This window comes from Tarenaya hassleriana, unplaced genomic scaffold (genome assembly GCF_000463585.1).
Source record: "Tarenaya hassleriana unplaced genomic scaffold, ASM46358v1 Cleome11, whole genome shotgun sequence".
NCBI classification, from domain to species: Eukaryota; Viridiplantae; Streptophyta; class Magnoliopsida; order Brassicales; family Cleomaceae; genus Tarenaya; species Tarenaya hassleriana.
The window spans coordinates 96,690-120,936 of NW_010961290.1; the positions used below are offsets into that span (position 1 = coordinate 96,690).

General features: G+C 41.8%; 7 protein-coding genes across 7 annotated transcripts in view; 3 read left to right on the plus strand and 4 right to left on the minus strand.

The window, feature by feature from the left end:
* LOC104805070 (uncharacterized protein At1g04910) overlaps positions 1–4,166 on the plus strand; it is a 4,875-nt gene extending 709 nt beyond the window's left edge. The window contains exons 2-11 of the mRNA XM_010529483.1: positions 102–372; positions 1,160–1,229; positions 1,482–1,549; positions 1,673–1,761; positions 1,845–2,042; positions 2,200–2,404; positions 2,533–2,700; positions 2,919–3,086; positions 3,170–3,360; positions 3,516–4,166. Of these exons, the coding sequence (XP_010527785.1) occupies positions 102–372; positions 1,160–1,229; positions 1,482–1,549; positions 1,673–1,761; positions 1,845–2,042; positions 2,200–2,404; positions 2,533–2,700; positions 2,919–3,086; positions 3,170–3,360; positions 3,516–3,690 (1,603 nt within the window). The 3' untranslated portion in view covers positions 3,691–4,166. The remainder of the gene's footprint in view (positions 1–101; positions 373–1,159; positions 1,230–1,481; positions 1,550–1,672; positions 1,762–1,844; positions 2,043–2,199; positions 2,405–2,532; positions 2,701–2,918; positions 3,087–3,169; positions 3,361–3,515) is intronic.
* A 1,709-nt stretch (positions 4,167–5,875) lies between these two features.
* On the minus strand, positions 5,876–6,136 carry LOC104805937 (CLAVATA3/ESR (CLE)-related protein 16). Its single transcript, XM_010530655.1, has one exon. The coding sequence runs from the start codon at positions 6,134–6,136 to the stop codon at positions 5,876–5,878; it is 261 nt and encodes an 86-aa protein (XP_010528957.1).
* A 974-nt stretch (positions 6,137–7,110) lies between these two features.
* On the minus strand, positions 7,111–9,063 carry LOC104805938 (pentatricopeptide repeat-containing protein At2g01510, mitochondrial). Its single transcript, XM_010530657.1, is given in 3 exon segments — positions 7,111–7,456; positions 7,458–8,946; positions 8,994–9,063. Coding segments are annotated over 3 exon segments (1,836 nt in total). The 3' UTR covers positions 7,111–7,179.
* Positions 9,064–9,526: 463 nt separating this feature from the next.
* Positions 9,527–11,093, minus strand: LOC104805071 (protein C2-DOMAIN ABA-RELATED 10). The gene is made up of 3 exons (XM_010529484.1): positions 10,715–11,093; positions 10,152–10,247; positions 9,527–10,050 (listed from the first exon to the last, which is right to left on the minus strand). Exons 1-3 carry the CDS (start codon positions 10,826–10,828, stop codon positions 9,742–9,744), a joined length of 519 nt encoding a protein of 172 aa, XP_010527786.1. The 5' UTR covers positions 10,829–11,093; the 3' UTR covers positions 9,527–9,741.
* A 1,323-nt stretch (positions 11,094–12,416) lies between these two features.
* On the minus strand, positions 12,417–14,766 carry LOC104805072 (DELLA protein GAI-like). The gene has a single exon (XM_010529485.2). It carries the CDS (start codon positions 14,580–14,582, stop codon positions 12,753–12,755), a length of 1,830 nt encoding a protein of 609 aa, XP_010527787.1. The 5' UTR covers positions 14,583–14,766; the 3' UTR covers positions 12,417–12,752.
* Positions 14,767–18,264: 3,498 nt separating this feature from the next.
* Positions 18,265–19,483, plus strand: LOC104805073 (probable NAD(P)H dehydrogenase subunit CRR3, chloroplastic). The gene is made up of 4 exons (XM_010529488.2): positions 18,265–18,426; positions 18,521–18,783; positions 18,903–19,042; positions 19,192–19,483. Exons 2-4 carry the CDS (start codon positions 18,590–18,592, stop codon positions 19,263–19,265), a joined length of 408 nt encoding a protein of 135 aa, XP_010527790.1. The 5' UTR covers positions 18,265–18,426; positions 18,521–18,589; the 3' UTR covers positions 19,266–19,483.
* A 701-nt stretch (positions 19,484–20,184) lies between these two features.
* Positions 20,185–24,121, plus strand: LOC104805074 (putative clathrin assembly protein At2g01600). Its single transcript, XM_010529489.1, has 15 exons — positions 20,185–20,452; positions 20,576–20,645; positions 20,751–20,848; positions 21,160–21,298; positions 21,475–21,602; positions 21,689–21,781; positions 21,909–21,959; positions 22,113–22,178; positions 22,285–22,350; positions 22,479–22,559; positions 22,651–22,731; positions 22,818–22,994; positions 23,084–23,162; positions 23,275–23,396; positions 23,485–24,121. The coding sequence occupies exons 1-15, from the start codon at positions 20,363–20,365 to the stop codon at positions 23,860–23,862; spliced, it is 1,719 nt and encodes a 572-aa protein (XP_010527791.1). The 5' UTR covers positions 20,185–20,362; the 3' UTR covers positions 23,863–24,121.
* The last annotated feature ends 126 nt before the right edge of the window (positions 24,122–24,247 follow it).

The following is a 24,247-nucleotide window of genomic DNA, read 5'->3' on the forward strand; positions in this document are numbered from 1 at the left end:
CATCTGCGTTTTGAGGAGGTTTCCAGCAGCGGCCACAATACTCCATCGCCCCCGGCATCTCCTCTCCGTTCGCCTCGCTACCGGCACGGCCGGTCAAAGACGACCAGTCGTCTCACCGCGGTTCAGCCGGGTCGGACCCTCGCTCACCGGCTCTCCTGGTTGCTCTTATCGGTTCTTCTCCGGCGTCAGGGAATTTTCCTCTTCGCTCCTCTCATCTACATTTCCTGTATGTTGCTCTTCATGGGAACGGTGTCATTTGATGTCGTTCCCGTAATCACGCATCGCCCCGCCCCAGGATCCGTCTACAAGAGTCCACAGCTTTACGCCAAGCTCCGACCGGAGATGGACGCCGATAATTCCACGGCTGATGCGGTGAGTTTTTCTCTTCGCAATGCGGAATTGGTCTTGGGAATGAAGACGTTATTTATTTTTTGCCATTCTATGGTTCTCTTTTGACTTCATGGCAACTCGAGTTGTTGATTATCGTGGTGTCTCTAGATTTTCAATTGACGTGCCATTTCTAATTGATTTCTCTGAATTCATGGATCATTTGATCACTTGGTGTGGGAGGTTGAATTCCTTCCTGGCTTTTAGCTACAATGACTGAATGATACGTTTTCCTTATTGGAATTTTGGTGAGTGGAGTTAAGCGGTTAGTTTCCACCACAACTGATAAATCGGACAAGTATTGTGGTAAATTTACCAATGTCGAGACCTTCAGGTATGGAAGAGACCAATTCATTCAGTTTTAGCTTCAGCAACCTGTAAAACTCTGCCCCGATCCATTCAGGCACAAAATTAGCGTGCAAATCACCATGGAAGGGAGAGTATTAGCTATAGATTGACCAGATATGCTCCCTTAATTTCTTGCATCCGGTTGATGAGATTCGTTGGGATTACATTGGTTTTGTTTCTTAAACTGTTGAAGTTTTTGAGATTTGTTTTCAGGAAAATTAGATTGTAATGTTTACTGATAACTCGTTCCCTCATATATCCTCATCGCTACTAGTCGTGTGATTGATTTGCAAAATTGTACACTACCTTCGAAAATCTTAACACCTCCTGCTTAGCCCCATGATTATTGTATAAAGGATGGCTATATACTATTTGCTATTCTTTTGCCTCCTGCTTTCAATGACTTGAATCATATTCATCTCAGATATCAACAATTTGGAAACATTCCTATAAAGGTGGGGAATGGAAGCCATGTGTCAACAAGTCTTCTGGAGGTATTTCATAGTTTCAGTAGATCTACCAGCTGGTTTTTCCAAAATTTTACTTGTAATATGGCATAAATTGCAGACTTAATGAAGTGTAGCATGTCAGACTGTCCACAATGTTGTAAAAATGGATTCTGGAATTACTGCTTAAGATAAAGTGTTCTGCACATGCTGCCGACTTCTGCCTGGAGAGCCAAATTAGCTTAGCTCCTGATCTTGGTTTAAGAATTAGATTTTTGCTTTGTCTGTTCATAATTGTAGCTTTGCCCGAGTCAAATGGTTACATATATGTTGAGGCAAATGGAGGCTTGAATCAACAGCGGACATCGGTAGGTTTGTCTATCTTTTCATCTTACATGCAACCTACATTTTTTACGTCTAGCCCTCAGTTCTTGTCTGATAATCTTGTTTATGTCCCAAATTTTGACTCGTGTCTACCTTGTTATGCTTAGATATGCAATGCGGTTGCTGTGGCAGGCTATCTGAACGCGACTCTTGTAATCCCCAACTTTCACTATCATAGTATATGGAGAGATCCGAGGTACTTTATCTTCTGATGGTATTTTACATTAAGTGAATCCATCTTTTTGTTCACTGCTGTCTGATAGATGATTTTCTTTCCAGTAAATTTGGAGACATCTATGATGAAGATTACTTTGTCAGTACCTTAGCAAATGATGTACGAGTGGTCGATAAGATTCCTGAATACTTAATGGAGCGATTTGACTACAACATGAGCAACGTCTACAACTTCAGAATAAAAGCATGGTCTCCTATTCAATATTACCGAGACTCAGTCCTGCCAAAGCTACTTGAAGAAAAGTGGGTTACACCTTTGTTAACATAATTGTCTGTACAAGTCAAAGTTGGTTTCAAATATAAATGTCCAGCATAAACCCCTTTACTACTGATAATGTAAGGGCAGTTCATCTCTTTAGCATTTGTATTGAAGAATTTGTTGTTGTTTTTAATGGCACAGGGTTATAAGGATCTCACCCTTTGCGAATAGACTTTCATTCGATGCTCCTCCGGCTGTCCAAAGACTTAGGTGCCTGGCAAATTACAAAGCTTTGCAATTTTCAAAATCCATACTTGCCCTAGGAGAAACACTGGTCAAGAGAATGAAGGAGCGTAGTGCAAACAATGGCGGAAAGTATGTGTCTGTACATCTGCGTTTTGAGGAGGTTTGTTTCCAAAAAAAATACAGAAACATTGGGAAAATCACCCTCTGGTCTTTGTCATAAACTTAAATGCTGAATATGGTTATGCGGCCCAAGTGAAAGATGCAATATGTAATCATAACATGTTGCAGGATATGGTAGCTTTTTCCTGTTGTGTATTTGATGGCGGCGAGCAAGAAAGACAAGACATGATAGCAGCAAGAGAACGAGGATGGAAAGGGAAGTTCACAAAACGGGGCCGTGTTATACGTCCTGGGGCTATCAGGCTCAACGGAAAATGTCCGTTGACTCCTTTAGAGGTAAGCTCAAATTCTCTTGATTGTGGATGCTTTTCTATTCTCTAAAAGTGTGGATTGTATATAAATTTCTGGAGGTTGACGGACAGCGATCATGCTTGACTAAATGCTGCTGTAAAATGCGCTAATAGGAATATTTCCAGAAGTTCATGCGAGCAATATGGTATGGGTTAGTGTAAGTTGCCCCATTTGGTTTAATATCTTTCATTTGAACCTGTCAGGTGGGTTTGATGCTTAGAGGAATGGGCTTCAACAACAACACATACATCTACCTGGCATCTGGCCAGATATATGATGCGAACAGAACAATGGCCCCACTACTGGAGATGTTCCCGAATCTGCAAACTAAGGAGATGCTCGCAGCTGAGGAAGAACTTGCTCCATTTACTGTCTGTTTCTGTGATCTTCTGCTTTTTGTTTTTGTCCAAACGAACTTTGATGTTTATGGTCGTTTTTTTTTTTTGGCTTTCAGAATTTCTCTTCCAGGATGGCTGCGATAGATTACACAGTTTGTCTCCACAGTGAGGTTTTTGTGACGACTCAAGGCGGAAACTTTCCTCATTTCCTCATGGGCCATAGGAGATATTTGTATGGCGGACACTCCAAGACCATTCGACCAGACAAGCGGAAATTAGCTATCCTCTTTGACAATCCCAACATCGGGTACTTATGCTCATTACTTCTTCTATACTGTTACTGTCCATGGTGGGAAACTAGAAGCTATAGGGAGTTTCAGTGCATACGGGTAAGGGAATCTCGATTGGATAAGTTTATGAAGAGGGCAATAGTAACAATGGTTAAAACTTGTGAAAAAGCAGATGGAGGAGTTTCAAGCGTCAAATGCTGAACATGAGGTGCCATAGTGACTCAAAAGGGCACGAGCTGAAACGGCCTAATGATTCCATTTACACATTCCCTTGCCCTGACTGCATGTGCCGTACCAACAGGACAACAACAACAGAAGAAGAAGTAGATTCTCGGGCGGCCACGTGACAAAATCGGAGGCTGGGACCCACCATTCCTTCTCTTTTTTCTTTCGTAATTCTTTCGATTCTTTAGCAGCCCTCCACCACACGCTGACAGGAGAGTGAGATAACAGCAGGAGGGTCTATTTATCAAAATCGCCCTCATGGGATGATTGCTTCCAGACAGTTGCAGCCGATGCGTAGCACTAGAGATTCATTCGTTGGCTTTCTTCTCCAAGAAGAAGGTTACAGCGTTTAGGTTGAGTTTGCGTTCGCGTTTTGTACATTGGTTCAGGTGATGCAGAATGACCGTTGTAGGCGGGGGGAGAAGCTGTCCAGTTTTGTACATTTTTTATTTTATTTTTCCAGTTACATCTGTTATTTTTTAGGAACAAGTTTTCAATATCCATTTGATTCTTTTCTTTGGACCTGTAACAACGTATACTCGAACATTTCGAGAGAAAAAAAAAATTAAAAGTCGTATGAAATGTATATGATTAGATATTGAATTTGAATACGAATCAAATTACATTGACGGGTTACCGTTTGGAATTTGGAGATATTCTTTTTATTTGTGTTGTCCAGAGAGTGCAAACATCTGACGGAGAGGTTTAAAGGTTGAGTACGACGCGGCGGTGTTGACCCACTCTCCGGCGAGTTCTGTCTCGTTGTACGGTACTGGCAGTCTAACTCCCGACCAGCTTGAGGTCCCAGTGATGGTTGTCGTACAAGTTTTTTACGAAAATCGAACAGGTGAACTGGTGATCGAGGCCTTGTCGAGCGAAGAGGACGGAGGAGTTGCTGGGTGAGTTTGACTTTTCCGTCGCTTACATCGTCTCCGGCAGAAATCAGGTTCTTTCTGCGGCTTTTATTTTCCTGGTTGGTTCCGAGTTTGAAACTGATATTCAGCTTCTTCTGTACTGATGCCGACAAGGTGCGTCCTAAGATCTCCGTGTGTTTTTGGGCAGCTATGAAGGAATGAAGCAGGGAATCTGGAACATGACTTGGTTGGGATTCATCTATTGTGTCGTATGAGCTCAAGTCTTGCGTGTACATGCTCCCTCAGCAGGTCTCTCAGAGAAAGATTTTTGGAAGATTGAAGCAGCCGAAAGAACAAAGAGTGGGCAGTGTATCTTAGTATTCGGTTCACAAATCTTAACAATGTTTTGTTGGTGCAGCGTGACCCATTATTTAAAGAGATGGAAGATGCACTCTGGGAAAATGTATATGGGATGCAGTGATACAAGGTATCCTGACATGGAATATGAACATGAAGCACCGTTTGATAATATAAATATATATATTCCCACGTTGCCCACTCCTCATTAATCTGCAACCCAAAAATAAATAATTCTTTTCACGTGCATGCACCATTTAATGCGGTTTAACTATTAAGCGTAGACCATTTATTGCGTTTGTTTTCTCAAGACGAGGGGACAGGCATCCCCTTTGTGAATACCGTAATTCATTGAATTCAAAATGGCGAAAGCTATACGATGAATCAACAGCACACATGCAGGCAGTTGTATCGCTATAAATGTTCCATCTGTTGACCCCTGGGTGTCACCTAATTCCAGCCAACAGTATTAATAGTATTTTATGAATATTAGTTTGGTATAACCATAATTTTACAACAAAACAAACAGCGCCCTAAATTGTTTGGAAGAGATTCTTGTGATTTTCAGATGGGAAAAATAATATATCCGAGAGGACAAATTATAACATGCGCGAGTTTTCCGAGGCGCAAAGAAGCTTCCATGGTCCAAGTCCAAACAATATACAATTATTTTTATTTGAATACAAGAAATATGTTCTTGTTAAAAAAAAATATTTAATCAAGTCTGAAAGACACGAACTTTCTGTCTTGCCTTGCTAGTGCATGGGCTGCGAAGAAATCCACGCACAGAATCTTCGGCCATTCTTCTCCTCCTCCTCCTTTTTTTTTTATAAAAAAAAAATGAAACTCGCCAGAGGAGAGAAAAGAAACAATGTAGACGAAACAAAGACTAGGAGTGTTTTTTTCGAGCATTTGAACGGATAAAGATATTCATTATAACATTTGGAATGTTAAAAGGCCATTGAAGCAAAAGAGTTTGAGAAAGAAGAGCATTAACCCTACCCCACAAAAAAGGTAAAAGGGCTAAAGCCAATGCTCTCATCTCATTCATCCTACCAGAGAAAGATCCCTGGGATCAGACAACATGTGAGGTCGGTCAGTTGTGAAGAGGATTAGGACCAGTGTGAACTAATCTCTTGTCGCCTTCGTAAACCCTATCTTGATCTTCTAGGGCTCTTGGCGCTTCATGAGACGGCGCCGTTTTCTGGAAGAAGACGACTTTTCTGGGAGGACTGTCAAAGTTATGGAAGTGAGCTGACGACAGAGTAAACTGAGCAAGGATCAAGATGACCCACCACGCCATCAGCTGAGCTGCTCTTCTTCTTCTGCTGCTGCTGCTTGCCACATAAGCTTCCATGGCGTTCTGAGTGATAAGAGCACTCTCACTCTATGGATTCGCTCATGGGAATAGTGTTGAATACAAACGTCTTTTGCTCTTATGTAACAAGTTTTGGATACAGATTTCAAGTGGGTTTTGGGGGGAAAATAATAAGGAGAAGGAGAAAGGGAAGGTGAGAGCTTTGACTGGGGGTGCTGTAAATAAACCCAAAAGCCAACGCTCCTTCCTTGTTTGAGTGAAGTCCAAGTTACAGCTTAACTTGTCTGGGTCTGTCTGGATAATCAGAATAATTTAAAAAAAGAAAAGGGAAGCTCTTAATTTTGGAATTATAGAGCTTCCCTTTTTGTAAATTACTTTGGCTTCCTGTTCTTATGGGTCTTATCACATGATTCTTGACCCTTGATTCCTGGGAGAAAACTTCTTATATCTGTCCTCCTCTGCTCTTTGGACTTTGCATCTATTTTTTTTAGTTATATTTATCCCCCAATGCCTTGGTTGTTCCTCTCTCTTTTTGTATCCTGCCACATTGGCATTGCTTGGAGATGGCGATGTGGGACAGTTCAATATTAATAGCCGCTGTCTCCGGAAAATGTATTCAAATTTATGTGTTAGAGAAAAAAATGGGCACTTGAACTCATGCTGTGTTTTTACTTGTTAAAGCAAAGTTGCTTTAATGTGTTCTCTCCGTTCTGTCTTTCATCTCTCCCCATCTATGTGGTTTAAATGTCTTCCATTCCACGAGCTATGAGATTTTCTTGCTTCCATCTCTCTGTTTCAATTCTCAGACAAAGCAGACAGCTTTTGGCCAATAGTTTTGTACTATATAATCCAATGGCTTGCTTTCATTTAAAAATCCTGACCTGTGTAGCTCAAATCGAGCTACTGTAAAAGTTGTTTTACAGAAGATACCCTTGTAATGTGATACAATGGTCTGCTACGACTCTGAATACTTTTTACAAAGACTCTGAAAAAGGAGTGATTCATGGTCAAACTTGGCTTCAAACAAGTCCAGAGATACAAAATCATGATCAGGATCATATACATATATAGCCCATATGGAGTCACCAGAAATCTCTGCAAGAGCAAACACCATTTCTGAAATGGTGAAATCTTTTCTTGTCTCTCATGATGATGTCCCTCGGAGTAATTCTAGAGACTAACTTTGAGAAAACATGGCAATCATCACAGGTTCTCAAGTTCTTCATCACCCTTATGGCAGATCCACCTCTCACGTTTATGAGCCCAAACACAATCGCAAGCTTTTCACTGTGATGGCTGAGGGAAGCTTCCTTTTCCTCAACTTCAACATCATGAAACACCGGACCAGTCTCAGGAACATCCCAAGCTCTTTATCTTCTTCAATATTTCATCCAGTTTCTCGTATATGGCCTTTGATTGTGGATGCGACCTGTCCCCTCCATGGAAAACATGGATTTGACCGTCAAATTCGATGGAACTATAAGCAGTAACCTTTCTGATACCCTGTTTTCTCATGTTGCGCCTCACTTTTTCAACACAGTCCCACCTACCAGCAGCTGCATATATGTTAGACAGCAAAACATGATATGAACCAATGTCCGGAGTGGTTTCCATAAGCAAGTCTGCAACTTTCTGGCCCAAGTTGATGTTACAATGAATAGCACAAGCACCCAACAGGGCTCCCCAGATGCCCGCATCTGGTTCCATTCGCATTCTTTCGATAAATTCATAAGCCTCGTCCAGACGGCCAGATCGTCCCAAGAGATCAACCATGCAAGCGTAATGTTCCTTTCTGGGCTGAAGATTCTTATCGTTTGATTGAACCATAAGATTAAAAAACCTTTTCCCTTCAGCCACCAAGCCAGCATGACAACAAGCCGACAGGACACCGAGGTAAGTCACGTGGTTAGGTCTTATCCCCTCATTCCGCATTCCAGTGAACAGCGTCAATGCTTCTCCACTTTCTCCATTCATTGCATATCCTACAATCATCGTGCTCCACGAGACAACGTTCCTTTGCTTCATTTCCTCGAAGAAAACCCTCGCAGTTTCAATGCTACCGCATTTCACGTACATGTCAAGCTTTGCATTTTCGACAATTAAGTTACAATCAACCCCCTCTTTCCTCGCACGATCATAAATTCCCTCTCCCATCTCCAAACAACCAAGCTGACCGCAAGCCGAGAGCAAGCTCACGACGGTGAAAGCATCAAACTGAACTCTATCCGTACACATTCTGTGATAATATTCAACAGCCTTAGCCGACTTCCCCACTTGAACGCATACGGCAATAAACGCGTTCCAAGCTACCAAATCTTTATCTTCCATAGTTTCAAACAAAAACTCAGCCGAGCTGAGTTGGCCAAGCTTCACGTACATCATCACCAACTCAGTTCTAACTATTCCCAGATGCTCCAGTCCATGTTTCACGACATGGGCATGCAGAGCCAAGCCATTGAACAAGTCACCGAGCTCGGCAAATGCCTTAACAACAAACGGGTAGCTATATTCGTCAGGACGAATACCAAGGTCAACCAATTTCTTATAAAGAAAGACACTTTCAACAAGCATCTGGTTTTTGACGTACCCCTTGAGAAGGGTGTTCCAGAGGTAGATCCTTGGCTTGTGCATTTCGTCGAACAGTTGGCGCGCATAACACATGTCACCTAAAGCCACGAGATTCTCCAACAGCTGGGTTAAGAGGCTGTTCTTCACAGAGAGACCCGTCGTCAAAACGAGCGCATGGATCTTCTTCAGCTGATTTGGCTTGGAGAATCGAGGCCGTAGGAACTTGGACAACACTTCTTTCGTTAATGGCATTTGTTTCGATCGACAGCATCTAACCGGTTCTCAGCAAGATCTAGTCCTCGACATCTTATACTGCCACGTGGCGAACGTACATTTACCCGTACAGTTCGGTGAACTTGGAAGTGGTTAAGAAACAAAATCCTCGAGTTTAATCCCATATTTGTCCACAGTGTTCTTCGAACATGTAGAACTTTCCGCAAGATTCTGCTGATATTCCTTAGTTATGCTCAATTGCACAAAAATAGCACCCAGAAGAAAGTTCAAGAAATAAACTTTCTCACGCAGATACGCGGGCTGGTTGGGCCGCACCGACAACCCGATTCATCCGACCCGCATCGAGGCCTTGACCGCTTTTATATGGAGCCGGTTCGATGCATCGACCGGTATTAAACCGGGTCCGAATCGGACATGGTTGGTGGTGCAAGCAGTGAACCTTCGCACTCGGATGGAGTTTCCGCTCTCCGATAGCAATTTCGGGAATATCTACCGTATCATTGTGGCGACGCCGTCAGAGGAAGACGGAGACGTATGGTACGGCATTGTTGAGAGAATTACGCTTTCAATGGATGAATCTCGGATCCATGAAATACATTAGTCAGCAATGATAAAAACATGTTTGTAAGATATGAGTTTGTGACTGCGCATTGAGAAACTGTCTGTGACCCACAACAAGTAAACAATGGATGAATCTCTTCAACATTTTTCAGGAATGAAAGGAAAAAAACAAGATTCTGAATGTTCAAAGACTCTTTTGCTTTACCAAATGGAAATGGTTTATTATACATCCAACGGCATGATAACTCACAGAAAGAGGAGAGAGAGAGAATGGGATGGTACTAAGAGGAGGGAAGGAGACCGCGGCAACCGGGGCCTTCATGCCACTCGAGCATGAGCTCAACTTCGCCACACTCGACATTGTTGAGGCGTAGGATCATGTCTTGAGTGATCTTGCCGTTGTTCCAGACGATGCTGCTCTCGTCTGATAAACAATTCTGCCTATTCGGTTCTACCCTTTTGATGGCGCACCCATTTGGCAGCCTCAGCAGCTCCATTCCCATTTTCAGTGCCTCCAGATACGCTTGAATGTCGATGTTTGCATCTCCCATCTTGTCGTCCCCCGTGAACTTGTCTTTGTCAAACACCGTCTAACCCACCACCACCGCCAAACACATCCAGTCAGTTCAGGTAACAAGGAAATTAAAAAAAAAAAGGCGACAGAAAGAGTGAGAGAATCTTGAAATCTGACCAAGCGGATCGGAACATTGGGATCTTTGATGGCAAAACTGAATTCTTCATTCCATGTGGGATTGCAGTTTTTCTTCACCACACGGGTCTTGAGAGACTGAAAGAAACCAAAAACACCCAACGCAAAAAACCTCCAATGAATTCAGTAGTAAAAGAATTGCCACCCAAGTGGTTAGTCGTCCCTCGACCAATATAGAATACTGATTAATGGTAAGGCCAAACGAAAACGATGGATCTTTTTGTGCTCCCTAAACCGAAATTTTTTTGCATTCATATCAATAAAGATTACAAAGATATGGACACAGAAACTCAAATTCTCTAATTTTGATCTGTGACTATGCGTGTGATGAACACAAGCAAACATATACCAATCCTGTAACTTCTAGCTACGTAATCCTTCCATATGGTGAATCGCTCCGACATAAGGCGACTCCTATTCGGCAATTTCAACGTCGAATTACATAAAGAAATGAATGAAGAAATCAAGCAAAACCTTCCGAATGTTGCGTGAAAGAGAGAATCTATAGTTTGAAAAGATCAACGAGAGCAGAGGGGGGGGGGGACCTGATCGCCGACAGAGAGGACGACGTATGGATCGCTGCTTCGAGCATCGCGGATCGCCAGATTGATCCCTCTCTTGACGTGAATCGTCAGCAATCCCAACGGCCTTTGATCCATCGATCCAAATATCCTTCAAAACAAATCGAAAGAGATATCTAACACAGAGAAAAAAAAACTAAGAGCTTTCGTGTTTTTCCCGGATGCCCACAGATTCAGGAAATACGCTCGGAGGCAAAACCCCACCTCCCAAAAAGGGGGGGATGGTGTCGAACGGAATTTTCCTACAGGAGACTGACTGGCCAACACGTCGTCGCGAATCGGTATAAGAGTAAGACAGGTCGTTGACTTTTCATGGCTTGGAAAAAAACACGGGGACGACCGATTTTCATGCAAATTCCTCGAATAATAAGATTAGGAAAATGTCCACGAACAGACCCACGTGGGCTACATTTGGGTATTTGTCATACGTTGGGTGTTCATAAGCCCATTATATAAATAATCAGACCCGTCAGGATCTTATTGCCCACTTGATGGATGGACCCATCGGATAGCTTAAACGCCGCACTCATTTCTTGACATGAATTATGGCGGCTAGGGTCATGAACTCGGCCGCATCGGCTTGTCATAAACTATATACGATTAGAAGAAGAAAAAAAACTGAAATTCCTATCAAATTCATCCCGCCAAGTGCAATTAGCAGTTGATTTTTTTGTAAAAAAATTATAACAAGTAGTATAGAACTAAAATGGAATATTATTCTATTTTGCTACATCTTATAATTTAAAATGGGGGGTGGAAAATATCGTCTGGATTTCCTAATCAGTGCATCACTTTTAACAGAGAACTGAAAGCGACGATAGTGGACCATATGCGCATTAGGTCCCCACATAGAATATATGTGGAATGCTATGACATTAAAATCATAAATATGAATAAAATTTGAAGAGTCGAAATTCAATGTGATTGGAATTTGCATACACATGCAAGTGGGCAAGTTTGGTTTCCATGCCATGTGGGACCTTCTCGTGTGCCTACAAGCATTAAATAAATGAACATCATAATACAAATATATACCACTAACAAAATACCCATATAGCTTTAATACATGCAGACGATAATCTAAAGTATGATCTGTACTCATAAAAAAAAAAAGCCACTGATATAACATCAGCACTAGGATTCCATCTATATCAAATATCATAGGATTCTTGTCCGCCATATTCACATAGACTCGTATACTTAATAACCGATTAAAAAAAAGTAGGAGGACATGTGTGTAGTTACGTTTTATATTTTGCTGTTTATTAAAGAAAAGTATGAAAGGGTTTAGGGTCCGGATCCTTTGAGAGAGACTGCTGCTCTAGCATAGCATGTGGTCGTCTACCTCTCTGTCACCCTATAACCATATGCCCATTTGTATTAAAATATAATCTAATCTTTTGGTTCCCGTATTATCAATCATTCCATATTAAAAATGTTTACATCAACATTTAATATTTTTCTTACGTTTAATTGGATTTTATGATTGCGTCTAATAGAAAAGCTCCAAACCCTTCACGGGAGTATCATCAACTACTTAACTGCCATCATTATGTTCTCTAGAATTCAACTAAACAAAGCACTAAACCAAAATATAAAAAAGATAGAGGACCATAAAAATGCATAAAAGTTGCATGTTTATTGACAATTTTATGGTAACAAGGAGGATAAATTCCAACCATATTATTCCCATCGAAGCCATTCTATCAATATAAATATCAATATATAGCGAATACATCCCAAGCCTAAGTCATTGACCCTCTTCCTCCAGGGTTACAAGAACCAACCGGTTTATATTATAATTAAATTAACCTTAGTTAACCACAACACTTACATTTTTATAATTGAAATGACTGAAAACCCAAAAACGTAGTCCCGGTTCAGTTCGGTTCGGTTTAGCCCACGAGCTTTCACATCGGTCGCCGACCGAGAACAGATTCCACCCAAAAAAACATCGAGTCAACTCGGTTAGTCACCCATTCTCCGAGCCAGTCGAGATGACTCAGCCAGATACCGCCGGTATTCCTGCCAGTTTCCAGGCTGATGTGGCTATGAGCGGCCGAGTGTGCCAACCCAACATCAAGCAGCCGTCGTTCTCCTCCACACGATATCCCTCGCCGCCGTTGAACAGAGCCAAGAGCATACTCGCTTGCTTGAACGCATTCGAACCAAGATGGACCGGTGAGAACCCGGCCGAGCCGAATCGACTCCGCCACTGAGCCAATGTCTCGTGACGCTCGACTCGGTCCGGACCCTCGCACGCCACCACGTTGCAGATCTGCTTCCCCAAGTAGACTTCCGACATGACCTTGTCTTGGCTGTTTACCACTCCTTCCAACGAGTCGAACAGGGTCGAGTAGTAATGCAGCGACTCGGAAAACCGATCCAGGAACGCTGGGCTGTTGTGGTTCGACTCTTGCTCGACCACGGTAAAGATTTCCGGCTTCATCTGTTTAACAACGCCGAGGACCTTCTCCATCGCGCCGTCTCGGGCCAGAAGCTTGTGTAGCTCGAACACCGAGTTCACCGCCACCGACTCGTTCTCGCTCGGCCTGAGCTCGAGCACACACGCCTCGAGATCGGCCAGGCTGTTCGCGACAAAGCCACGGTATTCGAATTCCACGTGAATCGCCTCAGCCAGCTGAGCGAGCTTACAGCCAACATCGTGAAGGTAATCAGAATTATCAGGCGCCGGAGGTCCGATTCCAGTAAGCCGGAACACGGGAGGACCGCCAGGTCGGAGCGCGAGGGCCTGCATGAGCGCGGGCCATTGCAGACCTTGGTTCATTGAGAAATCTATGATATGAACCCTTTTCTTGCCTTCGACAGCTTCGAGAATAGCTTGGTTTGCCGTGAAGTGGGCGAACTTGAGGTACGGACAGCTCTCGTAGAAATGCATCTGAAGAGTGCCGGAGAGGGAGTGGTCGACCGGGTTATGTGGCGGACAGAGGCGGTAGATCCGCCGTGCGAGGGCTTCTGCGAAGTAAGTGGCGACCTTTCGCATGGCACCGGCCTGAGATACCGCCAAGGCGCCGATTTGCTTCACCAGAGCTTCCGCTATGGTCAGATTGTTCTTCTGGACGGCTTCAGCGCACGCCATGAGCGCGTGCACCAGGCGGATACCATTTTCCTGCGAATCGACCAGGACCACCGCCCGAGTGGACTCAGCCGCGGTGGTGGTTATCGTCGTACCGACGCATCCGCTGATCTGTGTCGCCGTGGATGTCGAAGCACGCACGGAATCGGTGCTTGAGCGTTTCAGCCGCTTGTTAGTATTCCCATCGATGTTCGACGAAGACGACGAATCGAACGCAGACTGATTCTGCTTCCGGCTCGGCTGAGGGTAAATCGCGTTTCCGGGAATAGCTTTCAGATCGTAATCAGAAGAGGACGGTTCATCAAAGGCCCGAGAATGCTGATTCGGAGCTCCGAACCCAATTGAACTGATCGTGGAGGATTCGGCGCCGGTGAGGAACGAAGTACCCATTTCCGGCGGCGAAGAAAGGAGAGGACCCAGACCACCGGGCTTGAGCTCCGACAATATGCTATCGAGCCAGGTGTAGAGCTCAGCGGGGTTGTAGTGTACGGTCTCCGTGGAGAGAAGGGACAAACCGTCGTCCTGAACATGAGTCATCATCTGTTCGAGCTGCTCAAGCTTGTGAGCAACCTCCGCCATATCAGAGGACATGACCTTGTAGCCGAGGACGGCGAGGAGCTCGTCCATGCCGGCGCCGTCGTCTTCAACCTTGAGCATCTTACCTTTGGGACAAGCAGAGGAGGAAGAAGAAGAAGACGGGGCGGGTAATCGGGAACGACTGAGATCTCTCTTCATGATTGGAGATGGCTGTTCTCCGGTCGATGTCCGTCCTTCGATCTGGGATCTAGGGTTTGCTTTTGCTCGCTGAAGAGATTATTCAGAGGGAAGAGAACATGTGACTGTGACTGGGTACGCATCGGGGATTGGGTGGGGTTTTTTTTCACTGCGACTGCCTCCAATTATCAGAATTGCCCGAAAATAAATAAATATTAATATTAATATTAATAAACCCTGAAGAGGCAAAAAACGCTCGTGATGGGGCTCGACCTCCAATGTCTTCACATCTCCAGCTCAAAGAGATAAGGTTGAGAACACTCACACACACCAAATAAAGAAACATGATTTTTTACATTTTCTCCTCTTTAATTTAATATTTTGCACCTTATCAAATAAAATGCTCGAAACATTTATACATTGAGTTTTATTTTATCGTCAGATCCGATGTTTTTCTATCAAATTTATAATTTAAGGGAAATGGTTTTGTCTTCTTTGTGTAAAAGAAAATGATTTTATCTTCCCATTTTTTTTTTTTATGATGAATCGAAGAAGCTTGCCCCATAGGGAACGGGGGACATATAATTAAATTGACTTTAAAGCTGAACAGAAATGATGATACTGTCTTAGTTCCGAGGTTCAATGGTAATAATGTAGCCATGTTTGTGGTAGAGAAGATTATCAAAGTAAAAGCACTTTATTAATACGTTCTTTAAATTTCTCTGGCTTTCAGTTCAGTTAACAGTATAAAACCGGGTCGTAAATATCAAATCTCAAAACGTCCGTACGCTATAAAACCTTGATTTAAAACAAATATAAAGTGCATACACACATATATATATATATATATATATATATAAAATCCATTATTATTCTCCTCGGTTCTAAATTATTTTTTTTACAAAGATGCATGGTATTCGTTAAAATAGTTTGAATATTAATAATTAATTCATATGTTGTTGTGGTATTTATCAAAACCTAGATATTTCTGTGAACTCGTTGGTAGTAGTAATATTTTACAACCAGGAATTCGCAAACCCCATCGTACGGCGAGGAATCCAATGGGAACAACACCGCCCCGTGGCCGTCAACGTCGAAATCCCCACTAGAAAGATTCCCGTGCAATTGCTTAACGCCGTTAATAACGGTATCTACCCTTATTTCAATACAAATAAAGAATGATTCGTACCCCTGCTTTCAGGGGCCCCACTTGTCTCATTTTTAAATAGGAAATATATGTGGAAGCTCGACCTGGCACCACGTGTAAATGGGTCCCACGAGGTCCCCTACCTGCCACCTTATAGTTACACGTGTCATCGTCTTAGTTCTAAGTTCTAACCGAAGGCCCATACGGCCGTTTCATGCTGTCCTTGTCTTCTTTTTTTGTCGTCACCGCTCGGGGCCTCCTTTCCTTTGATAAACAGCGTTACGTCCTTTTCTTGTGTGTTTATTTTATTTTATTTTTGATAACCCCGTTATTTTCCTTTCGCATTCGATTCAACATTTAAATTTTTCCTTCCTTTTTTTTAAAAAACATGCCCTTATTTAACCAAGGTGAACAGGTTTATTAAAAAGTAATATTTTAGATCGCTACAATATTGTTGATTATATCAAATACATGTTTGTTATTCGGAATTTTCGATTCAGCGTTTACTCGCTAGGTCGCCCTCCTCTCAAACGCCGTCTTTGGATTATTTGTATCTATACTTGAAGAATAAAATTTAAAATTTTGATAAAGTTAATCTACTCAAAATTTTATCGCTATCTTATCTGTAAACGTTTTTTCTGCGTCATTTTCAACGATTATGTGTTTACAATTTTTAATATACAGTGAATAAAATAATATAAAATTACCATATTATATTTGTTTGGTCATTATATATTTGGAATTGTTTAAAATATAAAAGTTTCTTAAAACGCTAATCAGATTAGCGTTTAACTTAAATACTTTAAAAACAATTTTATATATTACGCATCATATCGGCGTTAAGAGGTAGAGTTGAGAAGGGATGCAATGGTTTTGGGCCTTTGAGAAATATAATTTGCATGCACCAATCATAATGTACGTTCACCATCAGACATCTACACCCCCTTACTTTTTTATTTATTTAAATCATGTATTTAATATCCTCCACTCATATTTTTTTCTCTTAATCATGTCGTATTATTTTTTTTAGACGGATATCATTGACCAAATTCCAAATTATTTTCGGGATAAAAAATTAACCATAATTTAGATTATATGTTCTTTTTCTAAATTTAAAATTTGAATTCTGGACGAGATAAACGCGCTTTAAAGTTGAATGATCTTAGGTCATGTCGTATTATTTTAACTATAAATACAAATGCTTATGATTTTATGATTAGCGGGTAATGGACATCCAACAGGAAAATTCAAAAATAATAGATTACATATATATAAGACGTCGCGCATACATATTTGGATTTGAATAACTTGTCTATCTGACCGAGCCCTCAATAATTTCATGCAAATCCTCTCCTTATAATTCTATAATTTCGGCGTATTAGGAATTTATTTTTTCCTTTCTGGTGGAAGGCCGAAAATGAAAATGGTGTCAAATCGACTGTCGTGCCTTCGTGTATATATATATAATGTCACATCAACTATTGTAATATAATTTACACTTTTTTTAAGAAGAATCGAAATAGACCAGAAGTTAATTAATTTGTTTTTTGGTAGAGCATTGAGAACTGTAGGCATACTCATATATATATATATATATATATATGACATATTCATTGTAAGGACAAAATGGAAAAAAAAAAGACAGCTGGAGATAGGCTGGCTCCAAATCATGAAAGCGTTCAATGGCGAGTGTAATCCACTCGCTCTCACACGTGGCATTTGCTTTACACCGTGCTTGTATAATTGTAACGTTTTTTTTCTTTCTAAACAGTTTTCCATATATTTTAACTGACCTTAGACCGGAGAAAAGTGAAATTCTGTCACACTCAATTAAAAGACTTGGTGCTTAATTTTGTTTGGAGTTTTTTTTTTCTTATAGAAAATGGACATATTCATTGTAATTGATAATGTTCTTATTAAATAATATTGTATGCGTTTTTTCAATATAAATGTGGTAGACTCCATTTTGACCGGCACGGAGTCTCAGGCAGTGCCTCGGGTGTGACCGGGCACACGTGTCCCAACAAAGAATGAACACTACACTAAATATTCTGCTCTAATTCTTTTATGAGAGAGTGTGTGTGTATATATATATATATATTATTGTGACGCATTAATAATAATATTTAACATTTCCAGGCCACGTGAACTTCACATTGAAATAAGGTGTCCACATACCCAAGGAGCATTGTTTGCATTATTCGGCTTCGGTGCAGGAAGCATGAACTTCACATGGACATAATCAAGTGATAGTTTTGGGTATTATTGGATTAAAGACTGAAAACCAATGCAACAAATGGCACACTCCGTGTCCCTTATGGGCTTCCAAGGCCACAACGTCAGTTCACATTGAGGCCCGGAATTCGTGTCTGCGCATTTTGGTACCCGCAGTATTTGATATTATTGAATTTGTATCAATTGTTTAATTTGTCGTTTTCAGTACACGACATTTAGTGGAATCATACCGAAGATTGTCCAATATATACGAATCATTTACGGAAAGAGTAGAAAACGGTGAAAATGTAGACACCGAGAGAAGAGGAGACCAGGACGACGAGGGCCAAGACGGTGTGGGAAGCCAGAGGATTGCCACAGGAAAGTAAACCTAAGCGGAGTTGGATAACATCAACCATTGAGAGCAGCCCATTACGCATCCTCCCGCCGACCCAACCACCCCGAGCCTTAGCACGTTCTCGTGTAACTTTGTTCAAGTGTAAGGTACGTGTTACTATTATTTATGTATACGATTCGTTTGTTTAGTGAACCATCTTCGCTGATGGGCCTTCACTAACCCAATTTCGTTAATTCTTAGATATTTTCGGCAGCGAGCGCAAGGAGTAAAAAACAGATTGGGATAGAGCGAGCAAAACCACAGGGAGCGATGGCGAGCTTATCCACCATTTTCTCCGTCACCAGATCTTCTACGACCAGCGGCTCTCCATCTCCCGCGAAGAAAACTGCTAGGAGAGTCAAGGGTCGAAATAGAAACTTGCGAGAGCAGCGTTCAGACAAGCCCTCGGTCATCCAAATCGAGCGCGCCATCGGAGCCGGGTCGTATCGAGACTCCGAAAGCGGGTACGTATACGAATACATTTGAATCGGAGTGTATACGCTTCGAATTATGTGAAATTCATAACTGCCAAATAGTGAATATGGGGAGGGATACATATATACATGGGTTGGGGTTGGTGAAGGGAGAAGGAGGGGAGGAATACGGTGTTGGATGGGATATTGATGGGAAATGCTAACAAGTTCGAAAGCCCCCTCGAGAAGAAGCTCCGTGAGTTGAGCGAAGCTTTCGTTGCTCGCACCGAGTCTCGGTTCCGTTCCAACGGTACCCTTCTTTCTTCCCTTTTCAAGTCTCAACAACTCTCGTCTATAGCCTCTCTCTCTCTCATGTGTATATGTACAAATGCAACCTTTTTGATAAAGGGAAAACGCTTCTGATGATTGCTTTCCAATGGATTCTACCAATGTGGACAGTGTCGCTGCTCGTCGCCTGTGGAGTTGTAAAACTTCCCTTTAGCCTCCCTTTTCTCGACGATTTGATCATGTGACACGCTCGCCGCTCTATATGTACATGTATATCTACGCTTATACTATGGTGGGTTAATGTTGTTTTGTATTCAGCATCTCATGTCTTATATGTGCGTGTATGATGAGATGTTAAGAAAACTTGGATTGGAGGACAGAGTGGCAGGTGACCAACCATATGTATCTGATAAGACAATGCAATGCAGCATTCTCTCACTTGGGTATGCTATTACTTAACCAACTCCTTTTATTACATGGATACAACACATGTTTTTGAATTCAATTCATTCAACTGTCATGTTCCCCCCCCAAGAGAATAAAACACAAAGTAAATTAGGATGATGATCAACACACCACAAAACAATAACCAAATAACCATTCGAGGGTCGATTTCTGCTGTGCTTTGTCCCCCACACAGTCTGTCAAAAGTGAAAAGAGAGTCCCAAAAGGAAACTTTTGCACCTTTCCTCCATTGTCTACTATTTCCCTCTTATACATATACATATATAAATGTAATTAAAGCATCCAAGTACTGCATTTATTATTCAAATCATTACATGTATAATCACATATTACAAACACAGGGTGGCAGGTTTTGTCTATTGCCAGAGATTTGCTTTGCGTGTAATTCAATTAAGAATCACACACATAACATAAACCTACCTCCACACAATAAACCCATTTTTGCATGAATGAATACGTCCGGTTTCTATTTATACCATCATTTCATTTTATTTTTCTTGTCTGTCAAACATTGCAAAGTGGAAATTTAAAGTAGTAGTAATCATATGATATACCATCTTTTTATTTCCGTTAACTTTTGTCTGTCGATGCTAATTACGATAAAACAAAAATAATATTAAAAAATGCGGAATATAAACTTATTCCTAATTTCAACCCCCCAAAATAAACAAAATATATATATATATGACCGATTTGCCAAAGTGGGAAGAAATACACAAACGGAACAATTCCGTCGCTCGCATCTTTGCCTGTTTTCTCCCTTCTCCCTGTGAATTTTCCCTGAGATTTTCTCGGAAATATTCTAGGGTGAGAAACGAATCCTCCGGTCTCATAGATAGATAGAGGGAGATCGATCTGGGCCCTCGCCTAGTTCCCGATGGGAACGCTTCAGACATGGCGAAGAGCCTATGGAGCCCTAAAAGACACCACCAAAGTCGGCCTTGTCCGAGTCAACAGCGATTACGCCGTACGCGTCTTCCGATTCCTCCCCCTTCTTCTTTATCGTTTGATTGAATTTGGATATCCTTAAATTCCTGAATTATATCTCTAATAGATTCGATTTTGTTTTCCGGCATTTTTCTATTATTAGGATTTAGATGTCGCCGTAGTCAAAGCCACTAACCACGTCGAGTGTCCTCCCAAGGAACGGCATCTCAGAAGTGAGTAATTTGTTTTCCATTTCTTTCTTTTTTTTTTTGTCTGGAGTTCTTAGATCTGATTTCTCTGGTTTTCGGTTTTTTCCTTTTCTGGGTTCGTTGTTCCAGAAATCTTCTTTGCAACGTCGGCGACTCGGCCTCGAGCAGATGTTGCTTACTGCATCCACGCGCTTTCTCGGCGATTGCATAAAACTAGAAACTGGACGGTATGTATTTATCCTCTCGGATGGAAGATTGTGATTTGATTTTTGTTAGGTATATGAATTTTGGTGGTGCTGTTCATCAAGATAAGTGTTTACGCATTCTAAGTATTGATATGTGTTATTGTGGATCAGTATCATCAAGATAAGGGTTGTATTGTTTGCTCATCGATATTTCTGATCTCGATGTCTGATGATGGTTTGTGGATGGTGTTGGGAGTTTGATGTCTGTTTTTCGTTTAAATTATTCTGTTTGCTGATGTTCCTAATACCTTACAATGTTTATACATTATATTCCGTTTTGCCTGTTTTAACAGGTTGCACTGAAAACCCTTATAGTCATACACCGTCTCCTGAGGGAAGGTGATCCGACATTTAGAGAGGAACTGCTCAACTTCTCTCAAAGAGGACGTATTCTGCAGCTCTCAAATTTCAAGGATGATTCAAGCCCTATCGGTAAGTTTCTTGTTGTGTGTATGCAATTATTCGTTGGAAATAATTAGGTTGTTCAATGTGTTTGGATAATCCGGTCTATCATGCACTGGAATAGCTCTTGCTTCTTGGGTTCTAAGGTTCTTGCGGAGTTTCACAAAAGCTGATTCGGTATTTTTTCCTATTATTGGGGTTTACAGCCTGGGATTGTTCAGCCTGGGTACGTACATATGCTTTATTCCTTGAGGAAAGGCTCGAATGCTTCAGGGTCTTAAGATATGACATCGAAGCAGAACGGCTTCCAAAACCTGCTCCTGGGCAGGATAAGGTAACAATACTTCACCTACTTGAATTTGTGGTCTGAACTCCTCTGGTTTTCTAATGTGAATTCGAGTTGCAAAATTTGAGGGTCAGGGGTACAGCAGAACCAGGGATTTGGACAGTGAAGAACTCTTGGAGCAGTTGCCTGCTTTGCAGCAGCTTTTGTACCGTCTCATTGCCTGCAAGGTATTTTTTTCCTCTCACACTGTCTTTCTTCCACGTCCATTTTGTTTTCCAGCTCTGGTTTTATCCTAGGTTGTTGTGTTGCTGTGATTATTGCTAATGTATTAAATGCTCTTGCTCCTTTTTTTAGCCTGAAGGTGCTGCTAACCACAATCATGTCATACAATACGCACTTGCTTTGGTAAGTGATAATCAGACCTCAAGCAAAGGATTTATGATTTCCATTTCCGCACTTGGACCCAGTACTTGGTGCTTTGTTCTGAAGATTGTATTTATTCTACAACAAAAACAGGTTTGTAGTTAAATATTGACCTTTCTGTTATACTATTCTCAGGTCTTGAAGGAGAGCTTCAAAGTCTACTGCACCATCAATGATGGAATTATTAATCTCGTAGATAAGGTATGTATTTATGTCCAGCTTATACTACGGCTTTGTCACTGTAGCTTTCGTCCATATCTATCTTGGTTTGCTTTATTATCCCCACTCATATTTGTCTGTATTGCAGTTCTTTGAAATGCCAAGACATGAAGCAATCAAGGCCCTTGAAATATACAAGCGTGCGGGCCAGCAGGTGATGTTAAACTAATTTCTCCACCAGCTTTGAAGAGATTTCCACTTGTCTAGGCACCTCTTCCCGAGGTTTCCAGTGGTTACATATCTATATTCTTGGCATTTACCTTCTCATCAATTTGCCCACAGGCTGGTAACCTTTCTGATTTCTATGAAGTCTGCAAAGGACTGGAACTTGCAAGGAACTTCCAGTTTCCTGTTCTAAGAGAGGTACCGTACAAGCATTAGCCCCCAATGAATTTGGTAACGATAATTATGCTGTAGATTAATGCAAACTATACAAACATTTTACTCTATCAAGCCACCACAATCTTTTCTTGCAACAATGGAGGAGTATATCAGAGAGGCACCAAGGGTGGTGGACGTCCCAGCTGAGCCACTGGTATGCATATTTTCTTAGCACACAGAGTTAGAAGAAACTCTAGCCTAGCCAATGTTTGGACTGAAGTGCTAATTGTCTACATGTAGCTTCTGACATATAAGCCAGACGAGGGCTCTTCTGCTGAAGATGCCAATCCTTCACATGAAGAACCTGAACCATTACCTTCTGAAGATACTGTTGCACCCTCAGAGGAGGTACAACCTTCACCTATGCTCCCTTCAGCTGAGCGTTCTCAGAACATCATTGACACAGATGACTTATTGGTGAAAATCTTCTTTCTCATCGTCTTGATTTTCAATTTGGTTTTGTCACAGTTCTCCCCTCAAAGTTTTTATTTGTTCTTGTTGGTTAGGGTCTGAGTTCTGCAGCGCCTGATGCATCTGTGATTGAGGACCAAAATGCTCTTGCTTTAGCCATTGTTCCGACCGATGGTGGGTGTGTTTATTTCTGCTATATGCAATATCATCTGAGCATTTGCTTGGACTGTGGAGGGTTTTTCAGTTTCTTTGGCTTTTCATTTATCTCTTCTTCAACGGATTTCAGGAAATAACAGTTCTACAACCTCTGGATACGGTCAAGTAAAAGAGTTTGATCCCACGGGGTGGGAGCTTGCTCTGGTCACCACGCCCACCCCCGACATATCTGCAGCCACTGAGAGGCAATTGGTAAGACACTTTTGTTCTCTCTCATGTTCTTCTCGCCTTACCCTTTTCGCCAATGATGCCCCTCCCTCTTCATGCTTCAAAATTATAGGCTGGTGGCTTGGACACGCTCACTCTGAACAGCTTATACGAGGAAGGAGCCTACAGAGCCGGCCAGCAGCCTGCCTATGGGGCACCAGCCCCCAACCCTTTCGAGGTCCAAGATCCTTTTGCATTGGCCAACGTCGCACCTGCGCCTGCTGTAAACAACCCCTTTGCCCCCTACCAACCCATCTATGCCCCCACTCCTACCAACCCTTTTGGTGATTTTCCGGTTAACCAGCCGCATAATAACACCACTGGTTTTGGAGATTTTCCGGTTAACCCTGTCTCTCAGCTGCCGCATTCCACCGGTTTTGGGGATTTTCCTGTTGGCCCTCCTTCGCATCAGTCACATAACAACCCCTTCGGAAGCACTGCCCTACTGTGATCTTTCTCCTCCACTTTTTCAACTCTTTGATCGTTGTGGGTAAATGAGTTACAATGTTCTTTTGGTTTGATATGGAGCAAATTAAATCTTGGTCGGCTCGGGGGTGAATATAGATGTAGAACTACTACTTTCGATTGCTATTGTAATATTTGTCTGTTCAATTAGATAAGCGAACAGAGAAGCACAAACTTCTGGTGTACCTTCCAATAGGATTTTGACACGCCTGGGCTTATTATAACAGCTTAGGGAATCTTGAATCGATTAAATTCTTTTTTTTTAAAAAAAACAGGGATAATATAGTAATCTCGTAAAAAGTTTTAGGGTTTGCCATCGACACGTCAACAATCCGAAAGGATAATGGTATGACAAGACCAGAGCCGTTGGA

What these genes read in the sequence shown, in the direction of transcription:
- LOC104805071 (XM_010529484.1), bottom strand. Translation starts at nt 10,828, where the DNA reads ATGGATCAAAGGCCGTTGGGATTGCTGACGATTCACGTCAAGAGAGGG. An exon ending in TCCTCTCTGTCGGCGATCAG is followed by an intron (nt 10,248 to 10,714) that starts GTCCCCCCCCCC and finishes GGTTTCTTTCAG; the next exon opens with TCTCTCAAGACCCGTGTGGT. An exon ending in CCAATGTTCCGATCCGCTTG is followed by an intron (nt 10,051 to 10,151) that starts GTCAGATTTCAA and finishes GTGGTGGGTTAG; the next exon opens with ACGGTGTTTGACAAAGACAA.
- LOC104805072 (XM_010529485.2), bottom strand. Translation starts at nt 14,582, where the DNA reads ATGAAGAGAGATCTCAGTCGTTCCCGATTACCCGCCCCGTCTTCTTCT.
- LOC104805074 (XM_010529489.1), top strand. Translation starts at nt 20,363, where the DNA reads ATGGGAACGCTTCAGACATGGCGAAGAGCCTATGGAGCCCTAAAAGAC. An exon ending in TACAATACGCACTTGCTTTG is followed by an intron (nt 21,960 to 22,112) that starts GTAAGTGATAAT and finishes TACTATTCTCAG; the next exon opens with GTCTTGAAGGAGAGCTTCAA. An exon ending in ACGTCCCAGCTGAGCCACTG is followed by an intron (nt 22,732 to 22,817) that starts GTATGCATATTT and finishes GTCTACATGTAG; the next exon opens with CTTCTGACATATAAGCCAGA.
- LOC104805937 (XM_010530655.1), bottom strand. Translation starts at nt 6,136, where the DNA reads ATGGAAGCTTATGTGGCAAGCAGCAGCAGCAGAAGAAGAAGAGCAGCT.
- LOC104805073 (XM_010529488.2), top strand. Translation starts at nt 18,590, where the DNA reads ATGGCGAGCTTATCCACCATTTTCTCCGTCACCAGATCTTCTACGACC. An exon ending in TATCGAGACTCCGAAAGCGG is followed by an intron (nt 18,784 to 18,902) that starts GTACGTATACGA and finishes GGGTTGGTGAAG; the next exon opens with GGAGAAGGAGGGGAGGAATA. An exon ending in GTCTCGGTTCCGTTCCAACG is followed by an intron (nt 19,043 to 19,191) that starts GTACCCTTCTTT and finishes CAATGTGGACAG; the next exon opens with TGTCGCTGCTCGTCGCCTGT.